At 46.2% G+C, this 21465-nt stretch overlaps 1 protein-coding gene across 1 annotated transcript in view; it reads right to left on the bottom strand.

The window, feature by feature from the left end:
- The window catches only part of ZNRF2 (zinc and ring finger 2), a 138587-nt gene extending 117451 nt beyond the window's left edge, over nt 1-21136 (bottom strand). The window contains exon 1 of the mRNA XM_075315219.1: nt 20262-21136. Coding sequence (XP_075171334.1) covers nt 20262-20667 — 406 coding nt within the window. The 5' untranslated portion in view covers nt 20668-21136. The remainder of the gene's footprint in view (nt 1-20261) is intronic.
- Nucleotides 21137-21465: the final 329 nt, after the last annotated feature.

Raw genomic sequence — 21465 nt, 5'->3', positions numbered from 1 at the left:
AAATTTAAAAGTTCGGCTGACCCCACAGAACCAAACTTCAATGGGTCCTCTTATCTATACTCAGCACCCATCAAAGGATGGGCAAGATGTTACCGGTAGGTATAAAATTCACTGCAATGGGCAATACCCCTCCAAGGTCAAGCAATACATACAGTTTGCAAAATATACCGTAAGTACATTGAAAAATTGGCTAGGTTTATCATTTGTTGATTAATTCTGGAAAACCTGGTGAAGGCCTCTGACCTGCGAGATAAATTTACCACAGTAACCAAAAATAATGACAGGTTTCAAACGGTAGAAATCACTAGCACAGCACTAACACCGCAGATTCATTTTATACTATTCTGAGGTCTGAATTTTTGGCATTTGCTGCACAATAGATTTTTTTCCCGTTAACAAAATCTTTACAGACAGGAGGTAAGGTAGCGTATGAGATAGATATTTTACTGTACAATCTGCAGCCTGTTCAGCTTCACAGGAGCAGCAAGATGGCAGTGACAGGGGCATAAAGTAGAGGTCTAGTAATGGTGAAATAGGGGAAGGGGCAGACAACAGTTATAATATGCGGCTAAATCACTAAGTGGTGGTGTTCTTAATAAAATAGGCGCATCTTACTCTAGCATGACTATCATATAAGACTGGCATGCACAGCACCTGTCTTAATGAATCGCCCCCTTACATTCTGTAGGGTATACCAGTGCCATGGGAGGAAAGAAATTTATATTTTATTGCCTCAGGGCAGTGTTCCCCACTCAAGTCCTCAAAGGCGACTAACAGTGCATGTTTTCAGGATTTCCTAAGCAGCGCACAGGTGATATGTGCAATGCTCAGGAAATCCTGAAAACATGCTGTGTTGGTGGCCCTTGAGGACTGGAGTGGGGAACACTGCCTTAGGAGAATATCACAATTCTGTATCAGGTAGCCATGGTGCCCTGCTGGAAATGTATAACTGCACTGTTTGTAAAACTCACTTTCGCACAGCCATCTCTTATATTTCCATTCATGAAGCAAACAGAAAATTATGTATAATTTTGCAATTATACATCAATGCTACATCAAACGGACAGTCAAAGAAGAACAAACCTGCAAAACAAACAGAAAATTGGATGATCCAGTTTATCTTGCAGACAGGCGCAACCGTAAAGTAAATCTGGCCACATTAACAATCTAGTTGAAACATTGTTTAAGAAGTAGGCAGGATTGTTTACACAGTAACGCTACCAGCTACAAAATCCTAGACACAGACCACGTGTACAGTCTATTCTCCAAACTGTTCATCTTGTGAGATTCTCTCCATAGTTTCATTTTTTTAGGCCAGCACAATCAGGCGACGTGTAGCGCAACATGAAAACCACATTGTTGGACTTGGTCGCTGGTATCTTTTCTCCTATAGGCTTCATTTTAAGACATGAAGAACGTAAACCTAACAAACAACATGCCTGAAATTTGGCAGCCTTTTGATGTCAGTAACCATTGCCTAAGGATAGAAGAAAAAAAAACTTCCAAGAATAATCCAATTTAAAACTAGGCCGAACACTTAAGGGTACCGTCACACTTTAGTGACGCTCCAGCGATCTGACCTGGTCAGGATCGCTGGTGCGTCGCTACATGGTCGCTGGTAAGCTGTCAATCAGGTAGATCTCACCAGCAATCAGTGACCAGCCCCCAGCCAGCAGCGACGGGTGGAAGCGCTGCTACGCTTGGTAATTAAGGTAAATATCAGGTAACCAAGCGCTTGGTTACCCGATGTTTACCTTGGTTACCAGCGCACACCGCTTAGCGCTGGCTCCCTGCACTCGTAGCCAGAGTACACATCGGGTTAATAAGCAAACCGCTTTGCTTATTTACCCGATGTGTACTTTGGCTACGTGTGCAGGGAGCAGGGAGCCAGCACTGATAGCCTGAGAGCGGCGGACGCTAGTAACCAAGGTAAATATTGGGTAACCAAGCAAAGGGCTTTGCTTGGTTATCCGATATTTACCTTGGTTACAGCTTACCGCAGGCTGCCAGACGCCGGCTCCCTGCTCATTCAGATCGTTGCTCTCTCGCTGTCAAACACAGCGATGTGTGCTTCACAGCGGGAGAGCAACGTCCAAAAAATGAACCAGCACTGTGTGCAATGAGCAGCGATTTCACAGCAGGGGCCAGGTTGCTGCTCAGTGTCACACACAGCGAGATCGCTAATGAGGTCACTGCTGCGTCACAAAAACCGTGACTCAGCAGCGATATCGCTAGCGATCGCTATGTGAGAAGTACCCCTAAAAGGATATCAGTCATCAGGTTTTTGCTATGTAATCTGAAGACCGTGTGAGATAAGGGTTAAAACACCGAATTCAGCCATGTGTCACTTATCAAGCTATGTGCTGTTCACTAGTACTGAAGATTTTATCACCAGGATATCACTCCTCAGACTACAGTAGCATATGAGACCTACTCCGACCACACACACTATCCTATGATAAGCAACTCACTTAATCGACAAATGTACAAAGTTGTGGCTGAGCTTTGGCTACATGCTACATCTAAGAATTGTGATAGTTTTCTGAGTGCAGCAGTTGTGAAAAAGTGGTAGATCACTGGAATAAGGGTCTCCTTTCCTACATTATGCTGCTCTCAGACGAGGCAGTAAAACCTTACAAGTAGAGCTGAGCGGTCGCGTGGAAGTTCGGGTTATTCTGGTTAAGCTGAAAGTTTTTAAAGTTCAGTTTTAGATCCAGACTTGACCTTCATGTGAAATGACTGATTGGCAGTTCGGGTTTCTGCCCACATGCAGCCAGTCGGAAACCGAGCACTTCCACTGGAGGGTGGGCAGGGGGATTTTTTTTGGTCACACTACATCTGATCACACTGTTGTTACCCCCAGTGTGAGCTGTTTAACCCCTTAACGACCCATGACGTACTGAATACGTCATGGATCGTGTGCCGGTAAGCCCCGCCCCCTGCCGCCGGTCGGCGGCGAGACGCGCACATATCAGCTGTTATCAACAGCTGATGTGTGCCTGCTAGCCGCGGGTGGAATCGCTTCCACCCGCGGCCATTAACCCCTTACATTTCGCTGCCAAAGTCTTGGCAGCGATATGTATATGGGCGCCGCCATGACAGTGACTTACCCCGCCCCCGCCGGAAGTCACGTGACATGATCACGTGACTTTCGGCGGTTGCCATGGTAGCACAGGGTCATGTGATGACGCCTGTGGCTAACATGAGTCACTTCCTCTCAATGCCGGAATACAGCCGGCATTGAAAGTGAAGCAGCAAATCTGCAGTTCTCAGCTCTGTAGCTGAGATCTGCAGATAGTGCAGAGCGATCGGATTGCTGATCGCAATAGCCCCCTAGGGGGACTAGTAAAATAAAAAAAAAAAAAAGTAAAAAAAAAGTTTTAAAAAATAAAAAAAAATAAAAAAAACCTAAAAAGTTCAAATCACCCCCCTTTCACCCCATTGAAAATTAAAGGGTTAAAAAAATAAAAAATACACACATTTGGTATCGCCACGTTCAGAAATGCCCGATCTATCAAAATATAAAATCAATGAATCTGATCAGTAAACGGCGTAGCGGCAAAAAAATTCCAAACGCCAAAATTACGTTTTTTGGTCGCCGCAAATTTTGCGCAAAATGCAATAACAGGCGATCAAAACGTAGCATCTGTGCAAAAATGGTACCGTTAAGAACGTCAGGTCGAGACGCAAAAAATAAGCCATCACTGAGCCTCAGATCCTGAAAAATGAGAACGCTACGGGTTTTGGAAAATGGCGCAAAACGTGCGCCACGTTTTTCGGACAAGCTTGTGAATTTTTTTTAACCCCTTAGATACAAGTAAACCTATACATGTTTGGTGTCTATAAACTCGCACCGACCTGAGGCATCATACCCACACATCAGTTTTACCATATAGTGAACACGGTGAATAAAATATCCCAAAAACTATTGTACAATCCCACTTTTTTTGCAATTTTTCCACACTTGGAATTTTTTTGCTGTTCTCCAGTACACTATATGGTAAACCTTATGGTTTCATTTAAAAGTACAACTCGTCCCGCAAAAAACAAACCCTCATATGGCAAGATTGATGGAAAAATAAAAAAGTTACGCCTCTCGGAAGAAGGGGAGCAAAAAACAAAAACGCAAAAACGGAAAGTGCCCGGGGGCTGAAGGGGTTAAACACTGCAAGCGGCTCTCACTGGGCCATGCACTGTGCATACCCGAGCACAGCTATGCTCATCCAAATGGTTTGCATTCGTAAAGGACCTGAATGCTAAAAATTTAAGTTCATACCAAATACCGAACTTCAGGTTCACTCATCTCTACGTACAACAGATTCCCTTTAATAATATGTTCATGTAATACAAACAAACACCTACAAAAAAGTATTCCAAACCAATGTGCGTTTAAAAATATGAAATTACCGGTAATTAAATATTTAAAACAAACAAAATGTTACAAATAAAACTCAATACACAAAGACAAACGCAGGACAACTGATGCCTACAAATATGGGAAAACGTGCATCTGAATTCTCAATGTAGAACAATAAATGTTTGTTACATAGGTGGCAAATCAAAAAAGGTCTGTGGAGCCTCCGTTATGAGTCTCAACACAGAAAATAGCCAGATATTCCTTTCGGGAAGGACCTTGCCAAGGAGTGGCTCTTTTTGGAGACCACCATAACCACCATATTAAGTGGCCCTTTTAGTCAATATCCAACTCTTTGACGAGTTTGACTACCATGTCCTTCTGATCAAATACTAGAGATACAAGGGGTGCTGAGTTAAGAAGAGGCTGCTCACACTGCTGTCCATGTTTTTCTGATCTAATACTGGAGATACCAGGGGTGACAAGTCTCATGAGCCAAAACATGGTGATGCCTGGGACATATCACATTTGGTCAATGTACCAAGACTATAAATCATGCTTAGCTGAAATTAGCTAAATGATGTTTCTGTCCCTACACTACTTGAGTCACAGAGATGTATGTAGCTCAGGAGACTTCTGTCCCAACCAGCTAGGGAGCTACACCACATCAACAATTAGGGGGCTATGTGTCCACGGTAGAATGTACCTGCGGACTTTTCTGCATGAAAATCCGCGACTTTCGCGGCAAATCCGCACCTTTTTTTTGCCGCGGATTACCGCGAAATTGCCGCGGATTTTGATGCAGATTCCCCCCCCCCATTCTATGCCCAAAATCCGCAACAATAATTGACATGCTGCAGATTTTTCCGGATCAAAATCCGCGGCAAATCCGCCGCAGAAAAATCCGCAGCATGGACACAGCATTTGCAAAATGCCATTGAAATGGCTTGGAAGTGCCGCTGCTGCAGATTTTCGGTAAATCCGCGGCAAAATCCACGCAAAATCCGCAGCGTGGGCACATAGCCTTAGAAGCTTTGCTATGAAGTCATATACCAGCAGCTAATAAGTCACTTGTATTCTTAGTCTTTTAAGTCATAGTAAATTCTAACCTCAACCTGCTGCAGTAATGTTATACTCGGGTCCCTGAAATAGAGATTAGCATTGTGTGACCGTCATATCAGCAGACAGATCTTCCTGCAGATATAGAAGTAACTGAAAAACTATAGGATTTTATTTATGAATTAAACTGATGGGAAAGAATATAACAAATGTTTAATAATATATGTCCCTAAGAAGTGAAGTCACATTTCAGATTAGATTGAAAAAAAAAAAAAAATAAATAAATAAATAAATAAATAAAATGGCTGATCTTAACTGGTACCTGGACAGCCAGAAGCTCATACATGCCTTGTATAAGGTTATGTTCACACGTATGCAGATTTCATTTGTCTGATTTGTTTGAAGGGACAGAATTATTGTCCAAAACACATTTTGCAAATGTAAGTAAAGGAATGGCATTGATTTTACGGGTATGTCTGGGTTCACTTATGTCACTTTATGAGATTTTCTTCCGTTTTACTGGCTTCATTACGACTCATTGGTACAGCCACAGAAGGGTTAACATTGGCAGGCACAGATTTGCTTACAGTAGGTAAAACTCAAAGTTCTTTTTCACGGAAATTCCCCCAAGACTTGAGGTCACAGCTGTTAATCTAGAATCCAAGGGTTGTCAATTGGTCTAAAGAACAAAGGCAATAACATAACAGTGCGATAAGGATCCAATTACATTTTAACCAGTCATTTATCTGTAAAGAATAAAATGTGAGTGGAGAAAAATTTAACAAGCAAGGCTCAATATTGGGAAAAGCACGAAGGTTTCAGCTTTATGAAATCTCACAGTACTGTCTCTGGAGCACAACAAACTGGCTCCAGTACTAGTGTGACTGTTCACATCAAGTCTATAGCCACTGTCTGCCGTGTAAACCGGGATATACATTATAAAACAAACATTTTTACTGGATACCATTGTACGGAATAATCTAAGAGTAAGGGCAGTTTCACACATTGTGTTTCATGGTCCAATGTATGGATTTGCCGCTGACCTCCTGACCCAAACTCGCCAGCCTCATAGGGCATATACCAGGATGTAGAGTTCTGGTTAGCAGACCCGTGGCCTGGGTGTAATCGGACCGCAAAACGCACCTAAATGCATATAATCATGTGATAAAAAAATTGTTTAAAAGAACAGAGAGTCCTCAGTGGTTGATACCTTTTAATGGCTAACTGAAAAGATGGTAATAATTGCAAGCTTTCGAGACTACTCAGGTCTCTTCATCAGGCATGGTATAACACAAAATCTGAAGAGTCACGTATTTATACACAACAGGACTTAGAATAGTGCAGTAAAAAAAAAAAAAAAAAAAAAAAAAAAAAAAAAGAACAAGTTATATGAAACAGAACTATCTCTATGGCAGGGGGACAAGCTGTTCTAGCCATAAATACTGCTGCAGTTCAGTGTGAAAGTTTTATTGTCCTTTGATAAGGGTCTGGTCCAGGGCTGTGACACGCTCGGATGGTCAGAGGAGCACATCTTTTAACTGATGTAAAAAGACATGAATCCATGAGACACATTCATTCCTTCTCTGAATGTGTCAAAGGTCATCATAAGTTTGTACTCCCATAGTCTCCTGTCTCTCTGGGACTTGAAGTTTCCTTTCAATACCAGCAATTTCATGTCCATGAACATGAAATTGCTGGTATTGAAAGGAAACTTCAAGTCCCAGAGAGACAGGAGACTATGGGAGTACAAACTTATGATGACCTTTGACACATTCAGAGAAGGAATGAATGTGTCTCATGGATTCATGTCTTTTTACATCAGTTAAAAGATGTGCTCCTCTGACCATCCGAGCGTGTCACAGCCCTGGACCAGACCCTTATCAAAGGACAATAAAACTTTCACACTGAACTGCAGCAGTATTTATGGCTAGAACAGCTTGTCCCCCTGCCATAGAGATAGTTCTGTTTCATATAACTTGTTCTTTTTTTTTTTTTTTTTTTTTTTTTTTTACTGCACTATTCTAAGTCCTGTTGTGTATAAATACGTGACTCTTCAGATTTTGTGTTATACCATGCCTGATGAAGAGACCTGAGTAGTCTCGAAAGCTTGCAATTATTACCATCTTTTCAGTTAGCCATTAAAAGGTATCAACCACTGAGGACTCTCTGTTCTTTTAAACAATTTTTTTATCTCTACTGGCTAACACGGTACAAAGATATATTTTACTTGTATAATCATGTGACAACTCCTTTTAATACTTACTACAATATTGTGCATCATATACAATACAGCACATTTTCCCCACAGCGGACCGGATGAAGAGAATACATCATATTGCAAAAAGATAACTTACCGTATATTATTACCGTACATTAAATAGCACAATGCTGGGTGATCTACTGGGAGGTATGGAAACAAATAACAGACTTATCCTTACGGTAATGAAATGGCACTAGTTGCCGATCAATGAATGCAGGAAAAAGCTAAATAATAGTAACTAGAATACAATGGCAATGCTGCAGATTTCATTGGGGAAATCTTCAGGTTAATTGACTTTCCATTAAAATGCCGCTGGAAATCAGGTCATAGTATATGAAGGTAGAAAAAGCAATGAACTGGGTAACTCTGTTCATATCTGCAGATGGTTTTCTATCATAGGGCCAGAAAACTAACACAATGCCAGATCTGTCCCCCGTTCAACTACATTGATTATATTGGGGTCAGTGAAGTTTATTTCACAGTGTTCGTTATTGCTACACTATTTTTTTTCTTATAGAATGTGATGAGTGATGGACGCTCCAACAGATCTCAACAAAACCTAAAGTGTTTCATTATACAGATGTACGATAATTATAGGTTATCATGATTTAAATAAAAGTATAAAATACTTCTAGCAGAAAACGTAAGCGTGTCGGATCCTCTGGAGTCTACAGCCATTTAATCGGACAATTGACTGGGGTAAGCTGGCTTTGTATATATAATCTTGGAGATATATATCTATCTATCTATCTATCGATATATTTATATATCTATATAAATAAATCAAACATATTGCACAGCAAATTCACAAGAAAACAGCTGTAGTTATACTCAACAGCTATAAGGATACGTCAAATAACAGCCATATTAACGAAAGCGTGGCCACAATATCAATATAAAGCAGGATGCTATCAGACCCCAGGGACCTCTTGTGGATGTAGAGGAGGAGCAAAATACTGGTGCCCAACCATTATCACACCTATCCTCCATGGGAGTGGTGAGGGGGTTGGGATAGGGCTAGTGTAAGCTGCCAGTCACACACATACATACATACATACATACGCTAGGTTCGCACACTGCGTCTTTTTGACGCTGCGTTTTTGTGCATTTTTTGGCCGCTAAAAACGCACCTGCGTCGAAAAACGCATAAAAAACGCATGCGTTTTTGCCACGATTTGGTGCGTTTTTGGCTGCGTTTTTGATCTGCGTTTTGCTGCGTTTTTCAAATGCATTGCATGGGCAGAAAACACAGAAAAACGCAGGAAAGAACTGACATGTCCATTTTTTTTTTTAACTCAAAAACGCAGGTAAAAAAAACCAGATGTGTGCGGACAGCAAAAATGAAAACTCAGACTTTGCTGGGGAAGCAAAGTCCTGCAGTTTTGAGGCCAAAAACGCACCCGAAAAACGCTCAAAAACGCCGCGAAAAATGCACTGTGCGCACATGGCCATACATGTAGTGAGCTATGCTGGCTCACAGACTTAAGGCCACTTTACACACAACGACATCGCTAACGAGATGTTGTTCGGATCACGGAATTCGTGACGCACATCTGGCCTCATTAGTGACGTCGTTGCGTGTGAAATGCACGAACGACCGTCAATCAAAATTACTTACGTCATTGTTGACGCGTCGTTCCATTCCCAAATATCGTTGCTGTAGCAGGACGTAGGTTGTTTGTCATTCCTGAGGCAGCACACATCGCTATGTGTGACACCGCGGGAACAAGGAACAACCTCGTACCTGTGGCCGCCCACAATGAGGAAGGAAGGAGGTGGGCGGGATGTTTGTCCTGCTCATCTCCGCCCCTCTGCTTCTATTGGACAGCTGCCGTGTGACGTTGCTGTGACACCGAACGAACCACCCCCTTAGAAAGGAGGCGGTTCGCCAGCCACAGCGACGTCGCAGGGAAGGTAAGTCCGTGTGACGGATGTAAGCGATGTTGTGCGCCACGGGCAGCGATTTGCCCGTGACGCACAACCAACGGGGGAGGGTACATTCGCTAGCGAGATCGCAGCGTGTAAAGTGCCCTTTAGTTATGCTCATACTATTGCATCAGGCATATTGTCCAACACTAAGTAAACCCAACAATGGACAAACCCCCATTTTCCCAGACCAACATAACACAACCTGCAGCAGACAACCTGTTCCATGGTTTAGGAATGAGATTTGTCTAATGAGCTTATTCACGATTTTCCCATTCTTTGTGCTATATAGTGGATATATAAATGTAGATTGAATCCTGTCAGGAAGAATGAGGTACCAAAAAATAAAAAAAAACACAATGCGAATAATGCGAATAAAGCCTTAGGCCACTGTAGTATTTTGTATGGAAGCCAAAGCGAGGTGTGGAACATAAATAGGAAAAAAAAAAAAAAAAAAAATGTATACCTCTGTTTTCCTATTTTGAGCTACAAACACTGATGTAAAGCATGAATCAAAATGTGGCTACATAAAAATGGCCTTCGCAAACTCTGTTAAAGTGTGATTCCAATCTTCGTTGTCAGATAACGATCGTAGTTTTAACTACCGTATTTTTCGCTTTATAAGACGCACCGGAATAGAAGACGCACCCCAAACTTAGACATAGAAAAAGGTAAAAAAAAGAAAAATGGGGTCTGTCTTATACTCCGGTGTTCTCTTACCGGAGGGGGGCAGCAGTGGTGGTGAAGCGGGGTCACAGGAGGCACAGGTTGTGCTGGCAGGCGCGGCAGGTCAGTGGCAGCGGGGTCCTTGGTTGCAGGTTCCGTGGCGTCCGTGGTTGCAGGCGCGGTGGCGTCCGCGGTGGCAGGATCCGTGGGGTCCGTGGTGGCGGCAGCAGCCGTGGCGGGTGAGCCGTGCAGCAGGCCGGTGCAGTGAGTGTCCGCGGTCCCGGTTCAGTGGTGGCAGTGGCGGCGGCGACTGCTCAGTGGTGGAGTGTGTCCGCGGTCCCGGTTCAGTGGTGGCAGCGGCGGTGGCGACTGCTCAGTGGTGGCAGGGACTGCTCAGTGGTGGAGTGTGTCTGCGGTCCCGGTTCAGTGGTGGCAGCGGCGGCGACGGCTCAGTGGTGGGAGTGGCGGCGACGGATAAGTGGTGGGAGCGGCGGCAACTGCTCAGTGGTGGCAGCGGCAGGGACTGCTCAGTGGTGGAGTGTGTCCGCGGTCCCGGTTCAGTGGTGGCAGCGGCGGCTCAGTGGTGGGAGTGGCGGCGACGGCTCAGTGGGGGGAGCGGCGGCAACTGCTCAGTGGTGGCAGCGGCAGGGACTGCTCAGTGGTGGAGTGTGTCCGCGGTCCCGGTTCAGTGGTGGCAGCGGCGGCGACGGCTCAGTGGTGGGAGCGGCGGCGATGGCTCAGTGGTGGGAGCGGCGGCGACGGCTCAGTGGTGGAGTGTGTCCGCGGTCCCGATTCAAGTAATGGCGCCCGGAGCGACGCATGCGCAGATGGAGCTCTCATCCAAGGGCTTCATCTGCGCACGCGCTGACTCCCGGAGCAGCGCGTGCGCAGATGGAGCTCTCATCCAAGAGCTCCACCGGCGCCATTATTTGAAAGTGGGACCGCGGACAACTGGTAAGCTGCACAGCCGCCCGCCCCCATGCCAGCAGGCTGCCCGCCCACCCTGCGTAGAAGCCGCCGGGTACCTGTGCTTGCGTGCGGTGGCAGCCGGGTACCCATGGCTGTGTGCGGGCGGCAGCGGGGTAACTGTGAGGGCGGCAGCCGGGTACCTGTGTGAGGGCGGCAGCCGGCTGCCGCCCGCACGGGCACCCGACTGCCGCTCGCACACAGCACCCGGCTGCCGCCCGCACACAGCCATGGGTACACGGCTGCCACCGCACGCAAGCACAGGTACCCGGCTGCCGACCCCACACAGCACCCGCTGCCGCCCGCACACAGCCACGGGTACCCGGCTGCCGCTGCACGCAAGTACAGGTACCCGGCCGCTTGCATGCAGCCACAGGCACCCGGCCGCCCGATCGCCTCAGACAGGACCCCCCCCCCCCCCGCTACCGCTTTATAAGACGCACCCCCCATTTTCCTCCCAAAATTTGGGGAGGAAAAGTGCGTCTTATAAAGCGAAAAATACGGTAAGTACTTTTGTTATTTACTATACATTCACATTTGCGGCAGTTCCTGAGATATTAACGCTTTTGTTTACCGTTGTTACCAAGGGGAATGGCCAGTGCTGCAGTCTAGCAGTTGTGGTCAAACCTGTGCAATGCTATTTTTTTTCTAGTCGACTTGTAAGCACTTGACAGCCAGGATTGCTGGAGCACATTGTTAGCGCCTAGTCCCATCCAACATCAGTGTTAGGCCTCGGTTCCACTTAAGAGCAAAATACGAATAACCCTCTGCTGCGAGTGGGAGCAGAGGGTCATGTGACCGAGTTCTGATCTTGCGAATGGATCACAGCTGCGGAAAAAAGGGAGCACTTTCTTCCTCTCCTCCGCGGCCTGTCCGCGTACATCGTACGGCGGTTGGATGACATGCAAGTGCAGTGTGATGTTTCCGCTCCCAGACTTTTATGGGTGCGTGAACCGAGACTCACTGCCAAACACAGCATGCTGCGATTCATTTCTCAAGCAGATATGGCATGAGATATCAATCGCAGATGGACAAGGCCCCATATTTTGCACTGGTGTGAGTGCAATCCTATGTTTTATCGGATTGCACTCGACTGTGCAAGACGCAAGTGGAACCGAAGCCTTATAGCGCTTCTGCATAGGCAAAACTCATTAGAGATGAGCGAATTTTTTTGGAGGCTCGGTTTGCAGGGCACATTCGAACCTTAGATAAGGTTTGGTTTGTGACCCTGCCTTGATCCAAGCCTCAATGGAAGTCTGTAATTGGGTAGTTCATGTATCCGCCCATATGCAACAAGTCATAAGCAGAACACTTTCAGGGAAGGGTGAGCAAGGTTTTGTGTGTGCACACTGCTTCAGATCATGCTGATTTTACCCACCGCTGTTTGCTTGAGTGGTTTGCACTCATAACTCACTTAAACTTCGAACCCAAACTTTGATTTATTTTGGAAGTCTTAACGAACCCAAACCTCAGTTTGCTCATCTCTACTCCTCACACAGCAGCATTGGAAGGGCACTGGTCGGGCCAGCGACGGGGAATCAGTCCTACCTCAGAACATGGGACAAATACTCAGTGATAAACATTCAGAAATAAACTTTGTCCAGTCATTTTCTATAGGCTTAGTGGCCCTGTAATATCACAAACAATGAATAACTATACCATAAGGTCACGTTATTATCTACCAATGATTACATATGAACCCTTTTTCCTCCTCCCAAAGCCATAAATCCTGAGAGTAATGAAATACATAAGCCAGAAGAACTGCATGTGAATCGGTCGGCCCTTCCACAGAAAACTGCAGAAACAAAATTTATATATCATTTCTCTCCAGTCATCTTCTGTTAGTTCCCGGATGTCCAGAATATGTTTTTTTTTTTGGTTTTTTGTTTTTAATAGCCAGACATAATTTATCTAGAAATAACAGTCACCAGAAAGAGTCTTTCCAAATAGCTTTTCCCGAAAATGATGTGTTGATTCCAAATATGAATTACAATGAAAAGCACAGACGATGGAGCTACGCCGAATTACAGAACAGTTTGTGAGCCAAGATCATAAGATTAAAAGGCAACGAGCCTGACGGAAGTCTAAGTGCTACAAAGAAGATCAACATACACTGCAAGGTTTATAGTTCATCACACATGAAAAGTCAGAAAGGAAATAATACTTGTGCCAAAATTACAGAAGACATTGCAGGGAAATGTAACTAGTCTACAACCATGACACAGAAACACAAGTGATGCAGCTTTCATTTTCTCCTAAATACACAAAAAACAAATGCGATCTTTGAACAGTCACAAAGCTTATACAACATGTATGGGTTTAAGAGTAAAACATGAAAGCAAAAAGTCTTACAGAACTGTCTAGATATCTCTAAAATAAACCTAATGGTTTCGCTCTAAATTTAAAAGGGTTTTCCCAAAACAAGTTATGCCCTAACCATTGGAAAGGAAGTAACTTGCTGATCACTGGGGTTTCCAGCTTTTACACCCCCCAGTTGATCCTGAAAATAGAGCTGCAGCCCTGTCTTGCATGGACCAGAAGTGAGCAAGCTCAACCTCTGCTCCATTCCTCATCTATGGGACCACCACAGAAGAACAAAGTACTGTGTGGGTTTCTCCAGCAATCCCACAGCATGGACAGGGGATAACGTATTTTGGGAAAACTCTTTATATTTCCAATAGTAATGTTGTTTGGTAATAGTAGATAATATCCTCACCCAGGACCGAGCACACAATAAAATACTTTCGTATCATTTTATGTACCAGAACATTGAAACGTGTGAATACTGAGGTATCAAGCAGTTAATATGTCAGAAATTGTCTTCAAGTGGCACAAAAATCTAATTTGTAAAAGATACCAAGATGAGGTCAAGCAAAAAAATCAAACTGATTGTTTGTGAACTACTTGTTGTAGTACCGTTTGAGTTGTAATGCGATCAGATTCACCACTTTATGCTTTGAGCGATCTCTGGATGGGGGACCGATGTCATGGCCAAAGTCACTGTAAAGCTTGAACTACAAAAACATCCAAGCAATGTACTAATACATTACACATGTTGCACCTGACGTTCTTTTTTTTTTTTTTTCTTCTTACATAGAAAAAAACCTGAAAGCCTAATTGCCTAATTTCGCTTGAGATTTCCTAACACACTTGAAGTGAACCAAGCTGAGTAGATGTAACATAAGTTACAGTCCTGGAGCTTCTGTGCGCCTTCCTCTCTACTATACTGACGGCTGTCCATCTGACCCTCCTGCCCATTTGATGTCATCAGCCCTATTCTAAGACAACCTTCACACTTCTGTATTTCATGGTCTGTGTACATGCCGTGACTACAAGCCGGAATACAGGTCTCCTGGCCTACAAAGTCTCGTGGATGAAAACTATGCTGAATGCACAGCACAATCTGCATGTATAAAGCTCATATTTTGCTGCAGATTCGCCAGCACATATGGACTTATATTTGGGCGCCTGTAGCTGAGCGACATGCGAGTTAAAAACTGAAACAGTTTCCTAATGATCTTTCTTGGCAGATGTTTTGTTCTTTTCTTCGATAAACCACTGCAATTTGTGGTAAAACTGTGGGTGGTTTTGTGGCAGGATTCTAGCTAGAATACTGCCAGGCAACACTGCAGTATATTAGTGCAAACATCTACACATTATTTGACAAGTAAATGTTCACAATTATTAAAAAAAAGAAATGATAAGATATGAAGAGCCCAAAACACCTAAAGGGTTCTCTCGCTACGAATCTGCCACCTAATTGGAAAGCGGTGAAATGTAGAGACAGAGACCCTGATCACAGTTGTGTGTCATTTTCTGGGTTGCTTGCTGTGGTTTTGATAACATCTATGTCTTGTCTTAGCAGGACATTATCACTAGAGGACCAGTAAACCATGTAGTCCTGCATATTTATGATCTCTGTATAAACCCACCACCACTAATTGGTAGCTTTCTGCCTGTGCACAGTGGACACAGAAAGCTGCCAATGAGTGGTGGAGATATAAAGAGCTCAGTATTTAGAGAATTCAGATCTGTGGCCGCCCAGTATGTAATGCATCACAGGAATGAGTGTCTCTGCACCTACATTATGCTGCTCTCAGATGGGATAACAAGTTCTGGCGACACATTCCCTTTAACAACTGATGTGTCTACGCATCAGACTATTGCCAGAAATGATTATTTATAAACCCACATTTCTGTTAAAAGTAGAACAAATATGTATTTTGGTATGCAGAAAATGTCCTGCCCGATCTGAACTGGAGATTAGAACTGGGATATTTCTAGCAGACAACACAAATCACACTTCAGGCAAAGTCATCTAAACGTCTACAAAAGAATTTGGAGAACGTTGAAACAATATTTTTCAATATTAGAATGAGCCAGATAAATTCAATTTTGTTTCTCTAGGATTACAATTAAGGATAAAACTTTTTTTTCTGGTACAATGACTGCTAAACACTCAAAGAGACAAAACAGACTATTTCAATTCAGAGGGGCTTCAACATTTCTTGTTATCTTCACTGAAGGAGACACCTTGACAATGGACATCGTTTGCTGCAGCAATTAGGTCATTAGGATAGAACACATTACAGCAGTATTTGGTGCCACATGTCCACTGAAACAGCCGGACACACCACCATGGGGGATCGTCAGGATGCAGCGCAAGAGTCCAACATAATAGACTGTTCCTACAAGCGTTCTTCATTTCCCCTTTCTCCCGCTCCATCATAGTGGCAGAGCAGGGACAATTTGCTGGATTTCTTAGCTTTTGGCAACAATTAGATTTTATAGTAAATGGAAGACCCTTTAACCATAAGAATTAACTTTGTTTCTTTTTTTCCTTCACGTCACTAATTTAAAAGTGAAATGAAGCGAAGAGCCCTCAGGCATGTCACAGATCCAGGCCTTCACACTCTTTAGTTTGATCCAGTCTTTATCCAAATCTTTCAGCAGAAACAAGAATCAGATATCAGTGTTGTCAATATGCCTGATATTCTCACATTCTGGTAGAAGCTTGTATTTTTCGGTCCATGCATGATCGGCCAGTCCAGTCGTGTGCATTTATAGGAGTCATACCTTTTGCCCTTGTTATGACTGCAACTTCTGGCCTTTCCACGGGTCCCTGACCTGAGCTAATAGCTTCATATATGCTTATGAGACGGATTGCTTAGGTCAGGAGATCCGCAGTCAGGCTGAGAGGTGCGGCTATAATACGAACCATAAAAAAACAAGTGAACTCACCCTTTGGCCAGGAATAGTAGCTATGTACTGTGCACTGAATTAACTGACAAACCCAAGTCCAGACAGAAAATGAAGAGGGAAAGGCCCAATTTATTAGTTAGACCAATTACTGAACAGAAAAAAATATACAGTAATCATCTTACCCACAAAAACTGCCTTTCCTTCATTATTAAAAAAAAAAAAAAAAAAATGTACCTAAAAAGGGAACATGTCACTTTATTCATGCTGCCAAAACCATGGGCTGCATGAATAAGAGGCTGGCTGTACAAGTGCAGCCAGATACATCCTTTGAGAAGCTCCAGCATTGCAGGGTATACACTTTAACGATCCACCAGTTTTTCCCATATAATTGTTCTAGGTATTGACAGGCCTTATGTTATGGGACAGACCTGTCAATCACCTGCTGCAGCACTAGGAGAGGCCAGTCAGAGAGGGAACTAGAAAGCATGTTTTCTCGAAAACTCGAACGTTTGCAATCATGCAGCTGCACAGATTGAAGGTGCCCGTGGTTTGGGCAGGATGAATCAAGGGACAGGTTGCTTTTAGCTGTTAATTTCTCTGCTCCTCCAGCACTAATGCGTCAATGGTCCCTGCCAATCTTTCTTTACACTCCAGGAGCAAAGATGTGCAATATCAACATAAAACCACTGCTGTCAGTGATGACCTCAGTCATGATGCCAGTATGTAGCACTGAACTACTGGGTCTGTTGATTTTTATTTTTTCCTTTTCAAGGAATGATGGCTTCTCCAGCCAAAGACCGACAGGGACCACGGGAGTGGCAGACGATTTAACAAGAGATTTTAATGTAATATATTGGAATAAGGTTTCGAAACTTAGAACATTTTCCTTCCTCCTTTTGTGCATGGTTTTTGCACAAGAGGAGGAAGGAAAATGTTCTAATTTTCAAAACCTTATTCGATAATACTTTAAAATCTATTACGTCGTTTAGGATTTAAACTCCAAAACCTTTATATGGAGGCCTCAGATACCTACTGTTTAACAGCTAGCTTGGCTGAGCAATACCACCCAGTGAACCATTGCCTAAAATCCTCTTCACGATGTTAAACATTCAGATCAACAAGTACATCAGGAAAGCAAGTAACGGGAAATAAGAAAGCTGGGCCTTGTTTACTGGAGGTGCTAAGCCACTTAATGATGCCTCATCTCTGTCAGACAGGCTGCAGGCCATCGTGAGACTTAGCACAGCTTATTTACCAGACCGTCTGTGCTCCGGCATACTAACAATAACCTGAGCTGAATCTATATAGATTGGTGGTGTCATCCTGAATAAAGCTAATGCTTACAACAGCACCATACCAACAACTTCATTCTAAGGGTACCTTCACACTTAGCGATGCAGCAGCGATCCGACCAGCGATCTGACCTGGTCAGGATCGCTGCTGCATCGCTACATGGTCGCTGGTGAGCTGTCAAACAGGCAGATCTCACCAGCGACCAGTGAACAGCCCCCAGCCAGCAGCGACGTGCAAGCGACGCTGCGCTTGCACGGAGCCGCCGTCTGGAAGCTGCGGAGACTGGTAACTAAGATAAACATCGGGTATGGTTACCCGATGTTTACATTAGTTACCAGTGTGAGCAGGGAGCAGGGAGCCGCGCACACTGAGCGCTGGCTCCTTGCTCTCCTAGCTACAGTACACATCGGGTTAATTAACCCGATGTGTAATGCAGCTACATGTGCAGAGAGCAGGGAGCCGCGCACACTGCTTAGCGCTGGCTCCTTGCTCTCCTAGCTGCTGTACACATCGGGTTAATTAACCCGATGTGTACAGCAGCTACATGTGCAGAGAGCCGGAGCCGGCAGCACAGGCAGCGTGAGAGCTGCAGAGGCTGGTAACTAAGGTAAATATCGGGTAACCACCTTGGTTACCCGATGTTTATCTTGGATACAGCTTACCTCAGCTGTCAGACGCCGGCTCCTGCTCCCTGCTCGCTTCATTTGTCGCTCTCTTGCTGTCACACACAGCGATCTGTGTGTCACAGCAGGAGAGCGGCTTTGAAGAAAACGAACCAGGGCTGTGTGTAACGAGCAGCGATCTCGCAGCAGGGGCCAGATCGCTGCTCATTGTCACACACAGCGAGATCGCTAATGAGGTCACTGCTGCGTCACAAAAAGCGTGACTCAGCAGCGATCTCGGCAGCGAGCTCGCTGTGTGTGAAGCACCCCTAATGTAATCTTACTACTTTTTATTGATCTCATGATAAACCATTGTAATGTGAAATGCACCGCAGGCTCGACTATCTGGTCCTGGGAAAGAGACTATATATACAGCGCATCAACACTACATCTGCTGCTTGCTTGCCCCATGGGAATGTGCCCTAAAGAGGGTTCTCCCATAAGAGGCCCTTATCACCTACACACAGGATAGATGATAAATACAGGAATCCACAGCACTCAGGATATGCGGCTCCAATCCCACATTATGTCTCACTGCGGTAGGGATTAAACGGGATTCACAGCAGCCATGCATGCCCAGGCGATGACCCCATTCTCGTGACCACTGGAGGTCACAGCATAAAAACTTTCTCTTCTTGAAGACTTCATAAAGGATCTACGTGGGATCAACATCTGTGAATTACCTTTTTTTTTTCCCTTTTTTAACTTGTAGTATTGAGATTGGCAAAAGTTAGTAGTTCATGACCGCCAGACCAGAGCCCTGTAATCCTCCTATGTGGCGGCATCCCTGGTGCCTCTTCCCATCAGTCCACCTGACACGTCATTGTTGCAGCATGACACACAAGGTCACACTGGGCCAACTAATCAGAAGAAACGCCGGCAGGTAGGAGGTTCGCAGGTCTGTTATCTGGCAGCCCCAAACTACAGAGGTGGACACTGAGCCAGTGTCTGAAAAACCTTGTACTCAATGCTATTGGAAACCTGGTAGAGTGCTGCGGTTTCTGTGTTTTTGACAATGTTGTGAACATAGTGAATCAGGATTTAAAAATTCCAGAAGCTTTCAAAGTTTTGCAAGTCGCCCTAATAAACAGAGGATTCACACAGTTTGATTAAACATGGCCATACAGCCTGGTACACACTCAGTTTGTCAGTGCACATATGTTCTTAATAGCGACCGAACAGAAAAGGATAGTCCACGCTACTCTATACGCTGTGTATAGCCTCCAGGTGACGCAGCCACTTAGCTGTCATTTGAGCTCCCAAAATGTATTGAATACTCACAATAGGACCCAAGCAAAGTTGTGAAATTCATTTTAGACATAAGAAACCTTTTCGGCCTCCCTAGACTTCAGAGTCTGCGGACAGCACCCCCGCTCCACAGCCGGAGCAGCGGACAGCACCCCCGCTCCACAGCCGGAGCAGCGGACAGCACCCCCGCTCCACAGCCGGAGCAGCGGACAGCACCCCCGCTCCACAGCCGGAGCAGCGGACAGCACCCCCGCTCCACAGCCGGAGCAGCGGACAGCACCCCCGCTCCACAGCCGGAGCAGCGGACAGCACCCCCGCTCCACAGCCGGAGCAGCGGACAGCACCCCCGCTCCACAGCCGGAGCAGCGGACAGCACCCCCGCTCCACAGCCGGAGCAGCGGACAGCACCCCCGCTCCACAGCCGGAGCAGCGGACAGCACCCCCGCTCCACAGCCGGAGCAGCGGACAGCACCCCCGCTCCACAGCCGGAGCAGCGGACAGCACCACCGATGCACTCTTCGGGCTCCCCACTATAAGAGGTGACAGTTGTGTAGCATTGACTATGGCTCAGCAGACAGTGATCACCTCTATGTCGTCATCGCTCTCATGTGATGTCACAACTCACCTCCAAAGAGGTGCGGGGAGAGGTGAGAGGGCAGTGATCCGATCAGCAGCCTGGAGCCGCCTCCCCCCGGTGCCCGCTCTCTGCCGCCCTCCTCGGGCGTGCTGCTGCCAGAGTCTCTCGCTGCCCCCGGTATACTGAGCTGGGCCTGGCTGCGAATTCCTCCTACAGATCGGCTCCGAGAACCCAAAGCTGGCGGCGTGTGCTCCGAGCCTCCGGCTCCACCGCCCGCTGCCGCCGAGTGTCCTGCGTGCGTGTACGGGTACCTGGCCAGGGGAGAGGAGGTGGAGGCAGCTACCCCAGCTGGGCCCCTGATCGGTCCCCGGCCCGTGCTGGAGGGGATGTCCGACCCTGAGTATGCCCGTGTCCGACCGTCCGAGGCCGGGCTGCTGCTCTGCCGGCCGCCCATCCCAGCACACACCCGGCCGGGTCACCGTGTATATGACGTGTACTGCGGACAGGATACCGTGCTCCGTCAGCGGCGTCCGCTACATTGTGGTGCCATGTCCGTGTCTGTGCGCGGCTCCTGCGTGTCCTGAGTCCGGGGTCTCCGCTGTTACCTCCAGCAGCAGCTGACAGGACGTGTGCCGGGCGCCATGGTGCACTCACTCCCGCCGTACAGCCCGGGGCTCCGTCCTCGGTCACACGATACACTCAGCGGACGGCAGCGACGGCGAACTCAGAAACTTTCCGGCAACCCAGCGTGACAGGAAGGCGGACATGGCGGCGTCACGCCCACTGCAGCCGGCGGTGTACCAGGACGTGTGCACGGGGATGTAACGTGTCCCCTTCTCGCCGCTCCCCGCCCCTGTCCTGAGAAGTGCGGCCGCCTCCTCCTCCGTCTCCGCGGTGTCTCCAGTCAGTGGCGGCTCTCCGCGTGTCCCCTCCTCCTGTCAGTGCCGGCTCCTCCCAGGACTCCGCCCTGTTTTCGCGCCCTCACTCGTCACCTCTCTGTGTTTACTTCTCCTCTGTGTCTCCTTCACTCCGCGGCTTCCCCGCCGCTCACGTATCCAGTGTTCCCCCCACACGTCGTGTGACAGGCCCCATTGTGCCTCCACGGCCCCACATGAGGGAGTGCGGAGACACACGGTGAACAATGGTGGAGATCGGAGACCATTATCACCTTAGATTGTATCACCTCAGACAACAAAACACCTCGCCAGTCACCGTGTATTGGTGTGGGGTGTACAATGGTGATCTGTGACTG

This window comes from Anomaloglossus baeobatrachus, chromosome 6, assembly GCF_048569485.1.
Source record: "Anomaloglossus baeobatrachus isolate aAnoBae1 chromosome 6, aAnoBae1.hap1, whole genome shotgun sequence".
NCBI lineage: Eukaryota > Metazoa > Chordata > Amphibia > Anura > Aromobatidae > Anomaloglossus > Anomaloglossus baeobatrachus.
Note: the sequence above shows the minus strand (reverse complement) of the source record. Positions and strands in the feature narration are given on the sequence as shown.